Source organism: Dermochelys coriacea, chromosome 8 (assembly GCF_009764565.3).
Source record: "Dermochelys coriacea isolate rDerCor1 chromosome 8, rDerCor1.pri.v4, whole genome shotgun sequence".
Classification (NCBI taxonomy): Eukaryota; Metazoa; Chordata; order Testudines; family Dermochelyidae; genus Dermochelys; species Dermochelys coriacea.
In genome coordinates this window covers 75738037-75756143 of record NC_050075.1, presented here as the reverse complement: position 1 = coordinate 75756143, position 18107 = coordinate 75738037, and the positions used below count along the sequence as shown (strand labels likewise).

Below are 18107 nucleotides of genomic sequence, written 5' to 3'. Positions count from 1 at the left end.
ACCATAACACCACCCTCCGGCATATCTACCTCTCCCCCCAGCTTAGTGTCATCCGCAAATTGCATTGTATTGTATCCCTTTCATCAAGTTCTTTATAATTTGAACATTTCCTACCTAAATGTGAATGCTAATTAATGAAACCACTGTGATGATAACTAACAGGTCACTCGTTCTCTGATGCTGGCAGACCATCTCAGATTAGAGAATAGGGCAATTCACTTGTGTATGAATACCAAAAAGAAACGCTAAAAGATCATAGTGTGTTCAAACCAATTCACTTGCTAGTATAGATCAAAAGGAAATACTAATGTTATTGTATCCACTTATCTATTTCCTGTGCTTGCTATCCTTGTACTTAATTAACCTTAAAACAATAGTGTGTGTTAATTTTTAGATGTAAATTTACTTGATGTGTAAAACTACATGAAACTAATGAAGGATTGTTTCTGGCCATCAGATTGTCTTTACATTATATTTACCCATTGAAGACTGGAGCCTTGGAAATGCAAATGAAAGGTTTAACTTCAAAACAAGGGCCATTAAGCAAAAATGGAAGATTCACAAACTTTGTCTGTTTAGTCAACAGAGGCAGAGCTCAAACTGCGTTAAAAGAACTTTCCAGACTGTTTTCAACTATAAGAAGGAACTCCTGGAGGAATTCTGCATCTCTGATCTATTTGGATGCTGTCAGGAGGCATTCCAGATACAAGACAGAGGTCCCCAAAAATATTTTGGGAAACTATGAGAGACTTATGGGAACTAGCAGACATTACATCTCTGCTATCAATTGGACTTACAAACTCTGACACACCTGTTCTATATTTTATCTCCTTTAACCTCTCAATAACTCTAATTTCTTTAGTTTGATAAAGACATTGGCTGTCAGCATTGTTTTTGGTATGAGATCCAGAGCATCCATTAACCTGTGGTGAGTGACTGATCCTTTGGGTTGGAAGAACCTAATGTGAGGTGAGTTTTGGTTTTAATCACCTTTCATCACTAAGTCCAATTTGTCTGAGTGGCAAGATATGATGGAGAGCCTAAGGGGATTTTCTGTGGCTCCATGGTAAGGCTAATATAATAATCCAGGAGTGCACATGTGGTACTGGTTTGGTAAAATCTAATTATAGAATATACCACCAGTTTGGGAGTATCTGTCCTGTTTTCTGACAGGCCACGCTGACTTTGACACTCTTGGTTTTGAGCCACATCCTAGACACCATGGCAAACATTATCCAGAATAACTGTCCTTGCAGGACCGCAAAAGCATCTTCATATTTATTAGATGACTACAACAATTTTTCCTTTATAGAATGCAGTAGTGGATGATGGGCCCAATCCTGTAAGTCTTTAATCAGGCATATCTACTGCTGGAATTTTGTTTCAGTAAAGACTAAAAAAGGACTTCAAGGAATGGGCCTATTATCTGCAAAGAGTAAACAAATGAGAAGGAAACATCACAACCAATGAATACCGTATACTCATTTCAACAATGCTGCTGTCACACATCAATTCCTGGAGTAAAATTTTACTGTTCCCTGCCAATGTAAATCCAGAATTAACTCAACTGGAGTTCCAGACACACACCAGGGTAACTTCAATATTCAATCAAGTTCTCTTGATTTACACTGGTGGGCAAATAAGAGTAGTATTTGACCCCTAGGCTCTCTGCATTGTTATTCAGGGTTGAAATCACAACATCTGGTCTCAAGCAGTTAATTATCTGGAAGCCATACAACTAGTTTCAGTACACAAATATAAGCTTTATTATGTAAAACATTATTCTGAATGGGCCAAATTCAGATCTAGTGTAAGAGTGGCTATTACTTAACTGGCTTCAATGGAGTTTGACCCACTTTTGTCATCAGTGACTTTAGCCCAATAACTCTATCTGTTAAAAGCCTTTCGATTTACTATCTTTGCCCAGGCTCTTCTGTTGAGACAATTGTGTGTGTAAACCATTTAAAATAACTCAGGGAAACATTATGTTCATATTTTTGAAAGACAAAGCCAGACTACCTAACAACCTATACAGCCACTGGCAGTCTCTAATTCCAGGGATCACTGAGTACAGTTAACTGTATTAGCTTCAGGTTGTGGTAAATGCAGCTACTCAATTCCACTAGTATTTCAGGTAATAGCATAATTGGGAGTAAGATTTTGCTGATTGGAAGATATGAGCTCCCTTGGTGCTTTAAGCCTGGAAGTATTGAGATCCCAGTGAATGAAACCTCAAACACACGAGGCTCTGTCAAAATGTCACTTACCAAAGAGTATGGTATGTTTTTGTACATGATAAAAATCCACCCTCATACTTACCACTGTCTTCAATTCGTAGATGGAACCTATTAGCTACAGGGGCTATTGTGTAGGAAGTAACTGGGCTATAGCCATGGTCATAAGCCCACTTAATCAAATTCTCATGAGACGAGGGAATATCAGGTATTACTAATTTATTCATAGTCATAGATCGTTCCGTTTCTTTTCCAAAGCCAATACTGTTTGGTGCCTGCATATAAAACAGAAATAGACTGGTTCATGAATTGGCACTTGAAGCTTTTTCCAGTCATAGAAAAATGAATTTAAAAATATGAAAGATCATCATCTATTGCATTTGGTTTGTTAACATATTTTAACCTTTCCTACTAAAAGTTCACTGCGACAAACATATGACCCTTAATATAACCATATAATTTTCAGACCATGAGTTGAGGTGAACCACAATAAGAGACCTGATTTTTTTCAAAGGTCCAACTTGCCTCACGAGTCACTAGGGGGTGGGTGTCATTTTAATTATGTATGCAAAAATCTTCACTGTACCACTAGTCCGGTCTCCTGCACAGTATGGTAGCAATGAAAAAGGCACAGCCTACTACCCAATCCTTTATGGTGCAGCTGCATATCATCTATTCCACCTTTGAAGCCAATGGGACTTGAGGACACTGAGACCCAGATGCTTAGAGTATTTATGCACTAACTCCCATTGAAATCAGATGAGCCTCAGTGTCTCACTAAAAGAGGCTCTTAGAAATTGATCCTCCGAAGTACCAAATGCGTCCCGAAAAACGCTGAGCATCCTCAATCATCACTGTGAATTTTTCAGTCACTGGAAACCTAGAATACTCAGCACCTTTCCAAAACTATAGCTAGCTATAAGACTTGTTTAAAAAATATATATAAATACCATGTATATTCTCATAAATACAACTTGTGCATAACTTGATAAGCTACAATATGAATTTATTTGTGTACACACTTTTCTTAGTGACATTACAAAACGATTTCCAGCTGATTACAGATGTCAATCATCTTTCATTTTATTATAAATAATTATGCTAAATTTCAAAACCTCTTGTTTATATCTGCAAGTCAAAGGGATAAAACAAGCATCTCTAGCTGTTACAGGGTCAGACAAAATATTTGCTTTTATTCCATTTTAAATGTATTTTAAATATTTGGCATCTTGAGTTTAAACATATATTTACACAAAATTAAATTCAGTAACAATCACATTAACTACAGACCAAGCTGAATGTGATAATGTCCAGTAAAGAGGAAAATGCACCACTTTTTAACTGCTGATATGTGCCTGCTTTGTATTTTCTGTATGCAGATCATACTATTTTCGTGCTGCACAAAAAACACTTTCATTTCCAAGCCTGATTATTTTCTCCATCATATATGCTGCATTTTTGCTAAAATCTCCATTTGTTTCCCATTTTGTTTGCTGTCAACATGACCAAATCTTAATCCTTTCTCACTGTAGGTTTTTAAAAGATTTACGGTGCTGATCTGTCTTTGCCAGCTTGCTGCAGGACATTTGTCATATCTGCCTGCTGCTTCAGATTAAAGTTCAAATAAATAAATTTCCTCTTAAGGTGTCATCAACCAAAGTTTTTGCACAAAGAGATATGAGTAGGTAGGTCTGCTGATAAAACTAAAGGTCCAATTCGACATTCTTTATACTCTCAACTTCCACAAAAGTTAATGGGAATTCATTATCAGGCTCTTTAGACATAAAAACTTGATATCTATAGTTTAAAGATCATACTATCAGCACAAAGTATAATGAGAAGCGAGCTGGGTGATCTGTAGCCACGAAGTTTTCTGCGGCATTATCAATATAGGAAAATCCCTCAAGGAGGAGGAAAAAAAACAAAAAGGAAACAAGGGACATCCCAATTTTAGTGTATCATCTTAATGCCTTGGTTCAAATCTTTTACTTTTCAGCAGCTACTAATCTGGATACAGCTTCATATACATTTCAAATAAAAATAGTTCTGACTGGCTGGAATTACTATACTGCCCCAAATTTGCCATATTTCCCTTTCTGCCCTCACTTTTTAAATATTGTTGTTAGGACAACACAACTGAACAAATATTATTGTCATAATTAGCACTGGCCAATTTTAGGATTTGTTTGCACCTCTCCATTGCACACTGAACCTGCACACCTTCACTCCTGTGCATAAACCCAGCAAGACTAAGTGTAGTAACAAGGGTTGGCAGAATTGGGCAATTCATTTGTATGCCCTGTCAACATCCTGGTTCACACCTTGAGGACCCATATTCATAAACCATTATGTCTTAGAGATAGAAAGCTATTTACATATTTTCCAGATGTTGTTGTGAAGGTGTAACAGCAGTTTCCTCCGGTAGGTTCCAGAATCTTTTCTCCTTTATATTTGGCAGGCAACCCAAAACAAATACACAAACAAACACAGCTACCCCAAATGCAGTCTGAAATGAATGGAGACCATTTCAGAACTTGGCATCATTTATGGTACTTGGTTATTTTTTCTTATCCAAAGCACAGTCCTAACATTTCTTCAAGCGTTTAAATCTTTTGGTTTTTACCCTACAAGAATTTCACCCATTCCCACTTGCACTTTTATAAGCTAAAATGAATGGGAGATAATAGAACTTGGCAATACATCGTATATTCTCTTCCTCACCCACAGCACAACCTACAGTTTTGCAAAACTTGGTATGCTTGAATGGAGTGGTTAGAATGCCAGGCATTCCAAGTGGTGTTCTAAATGTGAGACAGAAAATAATTTGCATTAATCTACCCAGGTACAATACCAATTCAAATATGTAATGCCGTACAAAATGGGCCAAATTCAGCCACGGTGTGAGTGGAACTGTGCCCACTTACCTCAGGCTGAATTTGGATCAGTGTGCACTATAATTTTGTAATTCCTTTTTCCATACGAAACACATTACTGGGTTGTAGTATTTAATCAAAAATCTCATGAGCATAGCAAACTGTGGGATGGACTAGATGACCTAATTGGTCTTTCCATCTCTAATTTCTACGAATCTATGAATCTGGACCTTAAACTCCCTTCCCTGGTTTAGAGGCAGCTTAGTATTCACCTTTCACTGTTTGCCAGTACTTTCTCCCAGGACAATTGTGATTTGTGCTGAGGGCAAGTTAGGAAAATTCAAAAGTGTGGAACTGATTCAACTAATAAAAAAAAAAAAAGGAACATAATGAAACATTACCTAATTGTTTTGTAATGTTTTTACGCAATATCCAAAATTGGGCTTGGAAAGGACTTCATCTGAATAGAGGAATAAACACAGCCCAATTCTTGGATGAGAACAGTAACGTATAGTCTTCTTGAATGATATGGGGACATTCAGTTCTTTCCCCCCATAATTACTGTAGGCCACTATATTCAGAAAGGGACACATTTTGAATGACACAATGGAGGAAATATTTGCCCAATAACTTTAGCATGGAAATAAAAATGATCTGATGTCCTAACATTTTAAAATGTAATATTGTTTCCTGTTTTTATTATGCTAAATGAGAAACATTACATTATTGTTCATCCACTTAGCCAGGATGGACAGGGATGTTGTCCCTAACCTCTGTTTGCCAGAAGCTGGGAATGAGCAACAGGGGATGCATCACTTGATGATTACCTGTTCTGTTCATTCCCTGTGGGGCACCTGGCATTGGCCACTGTCAGAAGACAGGATACTGGGCTAAATGGACCTTTGGTCTGACCCAGTATGGCCGTTCTTATGGTCTTATGAAAGAATACATTCTATCTTTTTTATTGAATATTTAACTGAACCATGTTAATAAAATCAGTAATTTTGCTTTGTGCTCTTAACACCCAAACATTTGAGACATTTTACTGTCCTTTAGGATTTCATATCATGGCAAATATATAAGCCACAAATGGCCATTTTTTCAGGTAGCTACATGCACATGAAATTTAGGTTCTAGCTGCCTATGAGCATGCAGTGGATTTGCTCTCAATTCTACAGCATGTAAAAATACTCCTTCAAAAAGGCATAGTTCCAGTTTATGCCTAAAACATTTAATAGCAAACTCTATGCAGCAATCCCGAATGAGAACTTAAACCTTTTTTTTTTTGGGGTGGGGGTGGTCCCTGTGCTTATGGATGTGCTAAGCTCAGTAAACTAAGCTTGGGCTTTCCCTTACTGTACATGTCTACCCAGGGTACACTTTACTCTTCCACACACTGGCACGGGAGGATGATTTTGAGATGTCACACAGGATGTCACAAAGAATAACTTTTCCTTCCATAGCTTGAGCGTCCGTCCTGTTTTTACTTTACTTCCCTTACCCTCAAGGCCCTGCACCCTCCCTACAATTCTCCCAGGAGATCTAGATTCAGCTCTCTCCAGGGCCTGTAGTACTGCTCCTGAATCACCAAGAGAGGAGAGCTGTCAAGCAAAGTGATGTTCTTATACATGCACTACAGCTCACAGAGTTCAGAGTAGCAGCTGTGTTAGTCTGTACTCGCAAAAAGAAAAGGAGTACTTGTGGCACCTTAGAGACTAACAAATTTATTAGAGCATAAGCTTTCGTGAGCTATAGCTCACTTCATCGGATGCATTTGGTGGAAAAAACAGAGGAGAGATTTATACACACACACAGAGAACATGAAACAATGGGTTTATCATACACACTGTAAGGAGAGTGATCACTTAAGATAAGCCATCACCAACAGCAGGGGGGGGAAAGGAGGAAAACCTTTCATGGTGACAAGCAAGGTAGGCTAATTCCAGCAGTTAACAAGAATATCAGAGGAACAGTGGGGGGTAGGGTGGGGGGGAGAAATACCATGGGGAAATAGTTTTACTTTGTGTAATGACTCATCCACTCCCAGTCTCTATTCAAACCTAAGTTAATTGTATACAGTTTGCAAATTAATTCCAATTCAGCAGTCTCTCGTTGGAGTCTGTTTTTGAAGCTTTTTTGTTGAAGGATAGCCACTCTCAGGTCTGTAATCGAGTGACCAGAGAGATTGAAGTGTTCTCCAACTGGTTTTTGAATGTTATAATTCTTGACGTCTGATTTGTGTCCATTCATTCTTTTACGTAGAGACTGTCCAGTTTGGCCAATGTACATGGCAGAGGGGCATTGCTGGCACATGATGGCATATATCACATTGGTAGATGCGCAGGTGAATGAGCCTCTAATAGTGTGGCTGATGTGATTAGGCCCTATGATAGTATCCCCTGAATAGGTATGTGGACAGAGTTGGCAACGGGCTTTGTTGCAAGGATAGGTTCCTGGGTTAGTGGTTCTGTTGTGTGGTGTGTGGTTGCTGGTGAGTATTTGCTTCAGATTGGGGGGCTGTCTGTAAGCAAGGACTGGCCTGTCTCCCAAGATCTGTGAGAGTGATGGGTCGTCCTTCAGGATAGGTTGTAGATCCTTGATGATGCGTTGGAGAGGTTTTAGTTGGGGGCTGAAGGGGATGGCTAGTGGCGTTCTGTTATTTTCTTTGTTGGGCCTGTCCTGTAGTAGGTGATTTCTGGGTACTCTTCTGGCTCTGTCAATCTGTTTCTTCACTTCAGCAGGTGGGTATTGTAGTTGTAGGAATGCATGATAGAGATCTTGTAGGTGTTTGTCTCTGTCTGAGGGGTTGGAGCAAATGCGGTTATATCGTAGAGCTTGGCTGTAGACAATGGATCGAGTGGTATGATCTGGATGAAAGCTAGAGGCATGTAGGTAGGAATAGCGGTCAGTAGGTTTCCGATATAGGGTGGTGTTTATGTGACCATCGCTTATTAGCACCGTAGTGTCCAGGAAGTGGATCTCTTGTGTGGACTGGTCCAGGCTGAGGTTGATGGTGGGATGGAAATTGTTGAAATCATGGTGGAATTCCTCAAGAGCTTCTTTTCCATGGGTCCAGATGATGTAGCGCAAGTAGAGTAGAAGTAGAAGCTCACAGAGTGTCCTGCAGTTAGCGTGCAGCACTTAACCATTAGGACATAGGTCTGGCTCCCAACAAAGATATCTTTTATTTAGCTTATTAAGCTAAACAGAGAGCATGCAACATAACTAATCAAACATGACAGATATGGGCCATGCTGTTTATATGGTCAAGATCAATCTATTTTTCACTAGGGAAAGCTCATTATTGTGTTCTCAATCAATATTGTGCTGAGCCAAGGAATAGGCATCTGAAATGGAACTTCCAGCTATGCCTAAATATGGATTTAGGAGACTAACTTCAGTGTGCACTTCAGGTTTGAAAATGTTTGAAACCTTGTATTTGCAGCCTGAGCAAAGGTGAGGGCAGTCTGGCCAAACACTATATGTGGGCAGAAATGTTGGAAAGGGACAGCCTAGCCATGAAGTCCAGTGTTCCCACTTCTGTAGGAACATAAGCAGAACTAACCAGTTCCCACTTCTGTAGGAGATGTGGGTGTGTTACTTGTAGTTACAATTATGCCCTTGCAGGCATCTTGCCAACTTCTGAGATGAACTTATGAATTCATTCACTGAGGTACTGGCACATGAGAAGTGAATGTGTAAGGAATCTGCATACATCTCATGGGTGTCAGATAAGTGGGAGGGATTTACATTCTAATCAGCAGCACTGTTCACACCTGGCCCAAATGTCACCAGCTGCCAGAAGTTTTTCTGTGTATGTGTTCCTCTGTATATATGTAGAGACTTCTGAATGCTGCTTTGTGAAAAGTGCTAATAACTCAGGGATGTTAGCTAGGAGGAAGAAGACATTCAGCGAGCAGTATGTTATTGTACTCTAACTCATTCACATAACATATTAGCTATTAACAGCATTTTGCCTCTTGAAAAATTAAAAAATGCCTTAACTTACAATCACTTCCAGTTTTCCCTGAACATCATGTGACTTGATAACCCAATTGACAGATTTTTTACACTTGAGGATTAGTATGAGGTCCTTGACAAGCATGACATCTGGTTGAGATGGTCTAATGTCAATGATTATATCCACCTGGAAAGCACTGTATGTGGAAAATAAAGACAAAGTAAGTCCAGAATGCCAGAAATTTTCAGCTATCAAACTTCTTCCAGTCCATCATGATTCCAGCGTCTGGCCAGCTGATTAAAATCCTGGAGATTATCCCAGGCATCACAACATGTGCAAAACAGATTGTTACTTCACACACACTAAAATGATTTTACATAACAGAATCAAGTGCTTTTTCAGACTAATAATTATTGTTCAATATTTTATTTCTTATTTACAGAAAATTTGTGTTACTTGTTCCAGCTGTTATTTAAGATAGATTAAACTGAACCACTAGCAGTTTGCTTTATAAAATATTTACCTCATTTCAGCAAAACAACTCAAATATAGTTATTTCAGTTTTCCATAGGTATATATTATTAAAGATCAAAATCACTCCATCGTACCAAAAAACAAAATAGGCAGGTTCAGCAACACAAAAAAGTGCAAATAATTTATTTTAGTAATACATTTGCCTGTGCAGTTAAGTTGTAGAAATTATTTTCACTTAAAATTTTGCATGTGTTGTAGAGTTATTATACTATTGTGTTTAGTTTCCAAAACTTCTAGATATATAGTTATTTTAAAAAGAAAAGAAAACAGACATCCAACCTACTGATTGCTGGAAAATTGAGGAATACAATCCAGATTTTTAACAGCACAGTAAAATAAGTAGAGCAAGTGGATTTGTACCCAGCAATAACATTTCCTCATGCAGAATATAAATTCAACAGAAAATCTTCATTTCCATCATGATTTTACCAAGTCGTAAACCATAAAAAAGTGTGCTTGTTGCCAATTAATGGGCCTCAATTATACTTTGCATTTTGACTTAGTGTCTCAGGGGCCTTTGTCTTATCTCCTGTAGTTATGCACATGTTCCTCTTAGTTCCTGTTGGTTTTTGTGTAGCTCAATGGGTATACACTTTGCACAGACAGCTGCCCTTTCAACATGGGCAGCATCTGGGCATATAACAGGATTGAGGCAGGTACTGAATTAGTATACTTCTTTTTTAATTGTAAGTTTTACTAGTACATTTAAACTAAGAAAAAATTGCAGTTTAAACATCTGAAAAGTAAACTCCAATTATGCACTTTCAGCCAAAACCAAGACCCAGATCTCCACATAAGCAGAAGGCTGTAACTTGCATCTCTGCACGAGACCAGTGGTGGCAGTGATGAAAAGGAACTGCTCCATAGAAGCTTTGCATCAGCACAATGTCTGAAGAAGCCCTTTACTCATGGACGCAGCAGCAAATCCATGGGCCCTATCCTGCCCTTCTTCTGTAATGACCCAGCCCTCCCTCAAACTCCCAGGCACTGCTATTTAAGGAACACCTGCAGAGCTGGGTTCAGCATCACGCTGGGTGTGTGCAACCCCTGTGTAGCCCCCTCCCAAGCCAACTCCTTTGTATAATTGAGGTGTACCAATTCCACTGCCAGGGAGCTGGATTTGCTCATAATGAAATTATGATAACTAAATTTGGACAAAATTGGATAACTTTTAGAGATCTGCCTGCTCTCTTTGGCAAGCAGACAGTCTCTTTCCATTGTCTTTGAGGAATACACACTTCTACTGGTGCCTGTGGAAAAATTGCACTGCTATGCTGACAGCAAAATATAGATTTTATGTACAATAACAATACTTAGCACCTATATAGGACTTTACAGGTGGGATTTTAAAAAATGCTCCACATTGGCCTAACTCTGCTTCCATTGAAATCAAGCAGAAATTTACCATTGACTCCACGATGACCAGTTAGGCTACAAGTTAATACTCTTTCAAAAACGCACCCCAAAACTTGCCCTACATCTTCATGGCATTTTAGCTAAGCTGAATATCCTAGACAGCAGTAATGCAAGGAAAACTGAGTCACAGAGGTTAAATGATTTGGCAACTCACTGATAGTGCCGTGATTACAATTTCGGAGTGCTCGCTACCAGATGATGTTTGCTTCTGTGTGTCAGCTGAGGCCTCTTGAACACTTAAGGCCAGACTCTGCCACCCTTACTCTGTGAGTAGTCCCACAACTTGAATAGGAGTTCTGCCTGCAGAACAATGGCAGGATATGGCCCACAGGAACTACACTTTACTTTTACAGTCCAAACAGGAAAATGAATGCATCATTTTGAGGCATCAATCCAGGGTCCTGCTCCAATATCCTTCTTGTACTAAACATCTCAGATTTCTACCTAATTTAAAGTATAACAGGTCAGATTCTTCAACTCTTTCTTATAATGACCAAGAAGTCCCATTCATTTCATTTTTGGACACAACTAGGATTGTTACTTTAAGTTATAAAGTAAACTTGTGAGTATTAGATAACTAATTTGTGGACAGTTTACCTGTAGGGATTGGAGTTTGGAGTGATTAATTCAATTATATGAACCTCTCTTTCTTGGTCTGTGGAAGACATGAGACACCCCTCCGCTGTCTTTGGTTGTAGATATCCCGCAAGGTAATTCAGAGAGAGGAAATTCTTTTCTATGTTGCATGTGGGAGGAAAAACTTGATCTGGGGGAAAAAAAGGTATACACATCTGCACTGATATATATGTATATACTCCACCCAACAAACACACACTTAAATGCAACACTTCCTGATATAAGTATATTTACTTTCATAAGTATGGATGATACACCAACAATCTTGAAAAAAATGGTGTTACTATTCTAACAATACAGGATATCTCTGAAGCAAAAGCTATAAATAATTTATAATTGACAGTTTCCATTTACAACACACAGACATCTGGAAACAGGTGTAGTAAAGGGGATATCTGAAAAATGACAGGTGTAGTAAACTTTCTTCAGAATTAATAAAAGTACAGTTAATCTGGTGCACTGTGTTTAAAAAAATATTTCTTCTGAATGTAATTCACAGAAAATATTTAAAAGGTATACCTTCAACATAAAAGCTAGACTTCCTTCCTTCAGAAATGTTTTTAGTCATTAGTCATAACATCCAAGATTAATATAAGTGAAAGAGATCAGATATTTTCTCTATTTTCAGTTTCCTTACTTTGTGTGTTTGACCATACATATACCCTTCATATAGCAAGAGTGATTATAAAAAGTCACAACAGATAGGTTCAAGGGCAAATGTGGTACTTGAAAATACTATACTTTATTTTATTTTTTTTTAATACTGCTGAGATTTCAAGTTGACGGTGGCCCTTTGAATCTGTGATGCAAAACAGAAAGAATAGTTTTGGGGGCCAGATTTTTAAACGGGGTCTGTAAAATTGTGTTCAAAATACCAGTATTTCCATAATACTACTTTCTGTAGGACCTTTCATCCAAGGAAGTGAAAGTGCTTTAACATAAGAATTAATCTTCACAATATATTGTGAGGCAGTTATCCTCATTTTATAGATTGAGACACTATGGCACAGAGGTTTTAAGTGACATTTCCAAGGTCATAAAAGAAATCAGTGGCAAGGACAGAAATAAAACCCCAACTCCCAGCCTTTGCTCTAACTACAAGATTATCCTTCCAAATGATGAAACAGCATGATGAACAGTTACTTAGTTTTCATGAGCAAACTCAGGATATGGTGCAGACAAAATTGCACAACAGACTTATCTCAGTTTCTAAGCCACTTGTAACATTTGGTTCTCTATGTTATGGCTGACACATCATCCTTCAAGTGACTTCTAGTTTGGTACATAACTTCATATAGAGACTCCTGCAATCCCTAGGTATAGTGCAACCAGCTAAGATGGCTCCTTTTCCCAACCCTGCACAAAACGGTCTTTGAATACTCCCTTTGCTTCCTCCTCTAGATAATCTTTCTATCAAAACTATATGAGACTACAATTATGCAGGCTGCCCAACAGGCTCCCCTAACATCTGTTATGTGCCCGGCCAGATGATGAGCACTGAATGCAGCTGCAATTCTGCCAACTCCTCCCACATAGCAGAGGATGGAAAATGATCCATACTGAACTCAAATAAATAGATATTTAACCCTCAGCAGCAGCACTGTAATACATTTCATGCCATAAAATAATTGCCTCTCAGTAGGTTATGGATGGTCACCACATGCTTTATATCATTAGCCACCACAAAGAGCTTGATTCCTGTTCCTGGCATCTTCACTAAGTGTTTCTAGAATTTTCAATCAATCAATCTGTTTCTCTGGCTGCCATTGGTACCGAGACTCCTCACACTGGGCCTCTTCTTGATAGTACACTCTCCCTCTGCTCTTCATTTTAACTCTCACTTTCTATTTGACATATACATATCATTTTTCTTTTTCCTCCTCAGAAAAACTGTTTACTCTTGCCACTGCTAGTTTCCAAGACACTGATTGTAACAGAAGATAAAAGGAACCCCATGCTGTCTGCCCTTGGTCATTATTTTCTAGTTTATGAAAACAACAAGGAGTCTGGTGGCACCTTAAAGACTAACAGGTTTATTTGAGCATAAGCTTTCGTGGGTAAAAACCTCACTTCAGATGCATGGAGTGAAAGTTACAGATGCAGACATAAATATACTGACACATGAAGAGAAGGGAGTTACCTCAAGTGAAGAACCAGTGTTGACAGGGCCAATTCGATCAGGGTGGATGTAGTCCACTCCCAACAATAGATGAGGAGGTGTCAATTTCAGGAGAGGCAAAGCTGCTTCTGTAATGAGCTAGCCACTCCTAGTCCCTATTCAAGCCCAAATTAACGGTGTTAAATTTGCAAATGAATTTTAGTTCTGCTGTTTCTCTTTGAAGTCTGTTTCTGAAGTTTTTTTGTTCCTGTATAGCTACTTTATATCTGTTATAGAATGTCCAGGAAGATTGAAGTGTTCTCCTACTGGCTTTTGTATGTTACCATTCCTGGTGTCCGATTTGTGTCCATTTATTCTTTTACGTAGGAACCTTCCGGTTTGGCCAATGCATATGGTGGCAGAGGGGCACTGCTGGCACATGATGGCATATATAACATTAGTAGATGTGCAGGTGAATGAGCCTCTGATGGTGTGGCTGATGTGGTTGGGTCCTCTGATGGTGTCGCTAGAATAGATATGGGGACAGAGTAGGCAATGAGGTTTTAGCTGGAAGTGGTATTTCACCTACTACAGGACGGGCCCAACAAGGAAAACAAAAGAACACCACTGGTCATCATGTACAGCCCCCAGCTAAAACCTCTCCAGCACATCATCAATGATCTACAACTTATCCTGGAAAACAATCCCTCACTCTCACAGACCTTGTGGGAGGCAGGCCAGTCCTCGCTTACAGATAGCCCCCCCCAACCTGAAGCAAATACTCACCAGCAACTACACACCACACCACAGAAACACTAACCCGGTAACCAATCCCTGTAGCAAACCTCATTGCCTACTCTGTCCCCATATCTATTCTAGCGACACCATCAGAGGACCCAACCACATCAGCCACACCATCAGAGGCTCATTCACCTGCCCATCTACTAATGTTATATATGCCATCATGTGCCAGCAATGCCCCTCTGCCACCATATGCATTGGCCAAACAGGAAGGTTCCTACGTAAAAGAACAAATCGGACACCGGGAATGGTAACATACAAAAGCCAGTAGGAGAACACTTCAATCTTCCTGGACATTCTATAACAGATATAAAGTATCTATACTTGAACAAAAAAAACTTCAGAAACAGACTTCAAAGAGAAACAGCAGAACTAAAATTCATTTGCATATTTAACACCATTAATTTGGGCCTGAATAGGGACTGAGTGTGGTTGGCTTATTACAAAAGCAGCTTTGCCTCTCCTGGAATTGTCACCTCCCCATCTATTATTGGGAGTAGACTACATTCACCCTGGTCGAATTGGCCCTGTCAGCTGGGTTCTCCACTTGTGAGGTAACTCCCTTCTTTTCATGCATCAGTATAATAATGCCTGCATCTGTAATTTTCACTCCATGCATCCGAGGAAGTGGGTTCTAGCCCACAAAAGCTTATGCCCAAATAAATCTGTTAGTCTTTAAGGTGCCACCAGACTCCTTTTTGTTTTTGTGGATACAGACTAACATGGCTAACCCCGGATACTTTCTAGTTTATGAATTTTCTAGTTGTTTGAGAGGGGGAGTTTAGGGTTTTAATAATCTAATCTATTTAACTGATGTTTAAAAAACGATTTATGGAGTGGTTGGTTTACGGCCTCTCCACCTTCCTGTAATCTCCAGGCAATACTACTATGGAATTTGTTATAATATATGCATGGAAGAATACATGATAGGGTATCTGGTCAGAATATACAGATGCCTTGAAACACAGTTTGCCAAAGTGTACCCACCGGAGTTCTGCAATGTAGCTGGCAGCTGCTTCATCTTCAAAGCCTGCCAGATTGCTTGGATTAATATGGAATACTGTACATTGGGACCTGTAGTTTCTGTGGGCAGCACTTCCATTTTAAAGATGAGGGAGGCTGCATTCTGCTACATGCTGTATGAATTGGGTGTTACCCTTGGGTTCTTGGCCAATGTGACCCTAAATTGGACACAGTTTAGTGCTCCTGGCTTAAGAGCATTTGGAGCCATTACTTGCATCACCTTTCCATGATAAACCACTGTTGCCAAGGGTTTAGAATTCAGCTGTAAAAATTCCATCCAACTGAAACTTGCCTTTCAAAGTCTAAGTCTGGTATGAGAGAGAGGTTTGGGATTTCAACCCAGGAGCAAGCAGAGAAATCACTCTGTCACGCATGTTGGTGGTTTAACTCATTTCTTTGCACACTGCTATTCCAGAATGTTGGAGAGCACAGAATTCTCAGCTTTAAAATGGTACCAAGGAGAATTTAAAACTACTGTGGAGATTTTTGTGCCCCAGCAGGGGAATTGGTGCAATTCTTCAGTGCAAGGGATTGGGAGGAGTTTGGAAGGTGGGGTGAAGAAGGGGCAGGCCAGGGAGATGAGAGGTGAATGTGATTTCAAGCAGCAATCCCAAAACCATTAAAACGATTCAGTATAAAATTCTGTAGATTAATTAGCAAAAGCTTGAATATTAATTCAGTGAAATATATAAAGCAGTAATCCTGCAAAACATGTGGTATAACACCACTTCTACCCACCACACCCATCACTGACAAAGGAATTAAACTACAGGGCAGGTACCCAAATATTTATGGAGCTTATACTCACAGGATTTCTGAACTGAACAACAAAGCCATCAACTGTAGTAACTGGTTGGAGGAACAATTAGTACAGTATCTACACTAATAGCATGCAACAGGCTATTTGTTAACTGATGCTAACCAAACATGTGCTCTGTCCTACATAGAAGTTTCAGCATCTGCACCAGCAAAGTCTGATTAAATTTGATCACATAAGTGTATTGTACAGTCTATGTCTCAAAACATACATGTTTTGTCATAAAAGGTTATCCTAACTTTTGCCGGACAAGGAATTGCTGTCATCACATCTGTATCCATAACATCCTTTTAAATATCATTAAAGGGATTTCTCCTTGTGTGTGCCTGGCTGAGGTCTTGTATTGTGAATAGTTCCACTGACAGGTCCCTGCAAACAGAATCCAGTCTCACTCTCTGAACTCTGATAACAGCGATCAGACTGCTCTCCACTTCAGTTCTTTTCCGAGTCCCTCTTCATTTTACATAGTAACACCATTTCACATATATTTCCTTGGCCCAGGATTTCAGTACAGTCTGTCTAACATTCTGATTATGCCCATCCAGCTGATCTTTAATCAGCCAGTTCCATTATATCCTTGAGGTATGGCATCCCCATGATTTGTATGCTCCTAGCCCTGACCTGATTTTCTAGATTTCCACCCTCCCTTCAGCAGCCATTCTTTGCTTCACCAGTGTTTTCTTAGAACAGCAAAGTTAGAAGTGATTTTGTCCTGGGAAAGAGCTTTCTTCTTCAGGTGCCAGTCTTTTTTCCCTGTGAACTGAATTTTCTGTTCAAGTTTATTCACAGTTAGGGCCTGAACCTCTAAAGTGCTGAGCTCTTCCTGGACCAGATTCTGCCTTCTTTACTCATGTTGAGTAGTACCATGCTATGTGAACAGTCCTTTTGAAATCAGGTACTACCCAACACAGTTATAGGGGACATACTCAGGTGCCCTAATTTATGCCAACCACAATCGACTCTCACTGTAGCCAGTGGAAGTGGAGGGTGCTTAGCACTTTACAGGAGCCAATCAGCAGCTTGCAGGCTGGGCTCTGGGTAGCCTAACCTTTGTTTCAAAAGCCTGAAACCGCTCATTCAGTGTAGGTTGCATTTTGTCCAGTTCAGTATTTTGTTTCTCAGCAATTCCCTTATTAAACTTGCGGGGAGGGATACTGCAAAGAGATACTGTATGCAATGGATCTTCTTGCCATTTGACTGCTGTGGTGCATACTCTGAAGAAATCTGATTTTTCACTCTTCTGCCTATTTGAGGACTCAAATCTCATAACCTGCCAGGAGTTAAAAGATAGTTTGAATCTAAAACCCAAATAGGGGTTACAGTTCAACTTGTTCGTAGGAACTCCTTGAAAAAGTGTCAATCTTGGTTGCTTGCCAAGCCCCATCTCGTGTGGATATTCCTAGTTGAATTGTGGTGTTCAACATTTTTTAGCTGTAGCAAGCTTCTTATTTTTATATTTATATATATATATAAAAAACTGCTTATCTGATTGGAGACTTGCAGATCAGACTACAAAATTCAGTCAGATTTTTGAAGCATCTAATTAATTGTTTATCTCTACAGCATAAAGAGATACCACCAGTGTACATATGTTCCAAGAACAGCAGTGAAGGAAGTTCAGTTTAATAAACTAATAAATATATTTCTGAATGACCCTCTGGCATTAAAGTCTTAAACTGGTGCCAAGTAGAAAAGAAATCAAACGGGGGAATCC

At 39.3% G+C, this 18107-nt stretch overlaps 1 protein-coding gene across 24 annotated transcripts in view; it reads right to left on the bottom strand.

Annotated features, from left to right (window-relative positions):
* Positions 1–18107, bottom strand: part of TGFBR3 (transforming growth factor beta receptor 3) — a 182572-nt gene that overhangs the window by 35093 nt on the left and 129372 nt on the right. For all 24 annotated transcript variants that reach the window (XM_038412920.2, XM_038412921.2, XM_043520078.1 and 21 more), the window contains 3 exons: positions 11616–11784; positions 9117–9264; positions 2320–2509 (listed from right to left, as the gene is read on the bottom strand). In XM_038412920.2, the coding sequence (XP_038268848.1) occupies positions 2320–2509; positions 9117–9264; positions 11616–11784 (507 nt within the window). The remainder of the gene's footprint in view (positions 1–2319; positions 2510–9116; positions 9265–11615; positions 11785–18107) is intronic.